At 61.8% G+C, this 2388-nt stretch overlaps 2 protein-coding genes across 2 annotated transcripts in view; both read right to left on the bottom strand.

Annotated features, from left to right (window-relative positions):
* Positions 1–679: 679 nt before the first annotated feature.
* On the bottom strand, positions 680–886 carry MNEG_11886 (hypothetical protein; the record flags this gene model as incomplete). Its single annotated transcript, XM_014039643.1, has 1 exon — positions 680–886. A coding segment is annotated over one exon (207 nt), but the record flags the coding sequence as incomplete, so codon positions are not given.
* A 1246-nt stretch (positions 887–2132) lies between these two features.
* MNEG_11885 (NADH dehydrogenase, extrinsic) overlaps positions 2133–2388 on the bottom strand; it is a gene marked incomplete at both ends in the record, with an annotated part of 5178 nt that continues 4922 nt past the window's right edge. The window contains one exon of the mRNA XM_014039642.1: positions 2133–2162. Within this exon, the coding sequence (XP_013895096.1) occupies positions 2133–2162 (30 nt within the window). The remainder of the gene's footprint in view (positions 2163–2388) is intronic.

The raw sequence follows: 2388 nt of genomic DNA, 5'->3' as shown, positions 1-2388 counted from the left end.
ACAGACGGCACCAACCCCCTCCAGCACCCACACGCACACCGAACAAGCACACACGCCACGCCCACGCCCACACACCCACAACCCTCCGCCCGCCCCCCCACCTTCATGAACTTTTTCGACCCCTCAAGCTGCGCCGCCGCCGCCGACGGCCCGAACGCGCGCACGCCCGCCGCCCCTAATGCGTCGGCCAGGCCGGCCACGAGCGGGGCCTCGGGGCCGACCACCACCAAATCAATGCCACGCTCCTTACAGAAGTCAACCACCTGGCCGGGGATGGAGGGTCGTGGAAGTTGTAGGGGCAGCGCCCGCATTTTGAACTTTTCAAAGGGGGGAAGCGGATGAAGGAGCGGATGAGGGGCTTTACCCCAAATGGGGGTTTAACCTTTCTCGGGGGTTTCCGCATCGCTGCTGGCAAAGCTCGATGTGATAAGTAGTGCTATGTCGTGTGGCATGATGTGATGCAATGCAACGTGTTGGGAGCGGGTGGGGTCTCGGCGGGTCGGCGCTGTTTGGCTGTCGACCGGTTGAAGCGGCGCCGGCGGTGTCGCCCTTCCGGCGAGAGCTTATGCGACAACAGCTGCGAGTCAACTCTGGACGGTGCTGCCATTCAGAATGAGCGCTCTGCGCACGTGGCAGGCGGCGAGGCGGGGCCCGAATCCGAAACTGACGGGCGTCTCACCGCTTGGTTGTCCGAAACATCAACAGCTACGTTCTCAACACCAGGCTCCGCCGCCGTCCCGGGGCTGCCCGGCGCGCAGTACAGCGCTCCGCAGAGGTCAGACTGCGCCAGCTTCCAAGCCAGCGCGTGCTCGCGGCCGCCGCCGCCGACAACAAGCACTTTGTGGGCCTGCGGTGCCGCGTCAGCGGGTGTGCGGGTGCGCAGCATGCGCGGTGTCAGCTGAAATACACATGAATATGCTGCAAACTTTGTGACGATAATAGGCATATAGTCACCCGCCCGGCCAGGCGGCTGCCTCGATCACTTCGCCGCGATCTGGGCCGCACCTCGCCCGCAGCAGCCAGCACTACGCAGCGTCTCTTTATGAGGCGAGGTTGTGCCACGCATGGTCGTTCCTGCACACGTGCATGCCGCTGCAAAGCGTGGCTGGATCGGTGCAGCATGATGTGCGACTATTCGGGAAAATAGGTTAAATGTTCGGCGCATCGACCCCAGTCATATGGTCAATGCAAGGGCAGGAAGGAGGGGCATGGGAACAGTTGACTGCGATCGAGCCGCCGCCCCTCAGTCCCCATCCTGTTTGCAGAACAAAGGGTAACGGGCTTCGCGACCCGCCATGCCATATCGGAACGGCGGCGTCCGCAGGCTTCAGGCATGAAACATATCAGCTGGTGGCTCCAGCGTTCAAACGCACGGTCAGCACACATTGGTCAACCCTGAAAGTTGACCGACCTTCGCAGCCGGTGTGCCCCTTCATCAAGCCGCTGCCCATGGCTTACTGCGAGCTGACATGGCGCGCACGCGCACAGGTCAAGTGGGATGCAGCGTTACACTGCAAAAGTGGCACAAGCGCAACATGTACCCCTGCGGCTGAGCCGCACGCTCACCAGCAGAGTTGCAGCGAAAGGCTCTCGGAGACCCCCCGTGCCCGCACCGCGAGCTGTGTATGATGGCAATAAACACACGGGGACTAAAGCATAATGGACGCCGATCAACAACGTGTGTGCTGCACGCGGCAATGCGCCACGCGCCCGGGCGGCAGCGCGTTGCGCGGCCCACCCGTGATGACTTGTGCGTGTGAAGAGTGTGTATCTGTGTGTGTGTGTGTGCGCTCCGTGCGCTGGGGCAGTGGCCTCTCGCTCTTTGTGCGCGTCTGGCATGCGCCCACACGCATCCCATCCTAGTCAGCGCGCTGTATGGCGCTCCGTCATGCTGGTCCCGCGCCTCACATGCACTGGTGCACGCGACCACTTGCCATCGGCAGAGGCGTGCACATGGCAGGGTTTGCAGGCCCATGAGGCGCGCTAGCAAGCACAGACGCTTGTCAAACACCAACTCTGTTGTATCGCAACACCAGCTGTCCATTGATTGGGCAGCCCAGCGGCACAGGGCGCCAGGGGGCGAGGCGGCAGGGTAGGGCAATAATCTCGACACTCTCAAAGCCCAGAAGCACTCAGAAGCGTGAGATGTCCCGGCCGAACACCTGCGCCATGGGCGTGAGAGATTTGAGGAGGGGTTGGGTGACGGAGGGTGAACGCCGGTGAGCCTATTTGCATGCAACAGCTCTGAGATTTGGGTGAGTAGTAGTGAGTGTGTTGTGTATCTGCGCGCGCATAAGTGTGTGTGTGTGTGTGTGTGTGTGTGTGAGAGAGAGAGAGAGAGAGAGAGAGCGAGAGAGAGAGAGAGAGAGAGAGAGAGAGAGGGAGAGA

The sequence above is a fragment of the Monoraphidium neglectum genome (assembly GCF_000611645.1).
Source record: "Monoraphidium neglectum strain SAG 48.87 unplaced genomic scaffold scaffold02953, whole genome shotgun sequence".
NCBI lineage: Eukaryota > Viridiplantae > Chlorophyta > Chlorophyceae > Sphaeropleales > Selenastraceae > Monoraphidium > Monoraphidium neglectum.
This window is presented reverse-complemented; position numbering and strand designations above follow the sequence as displayed.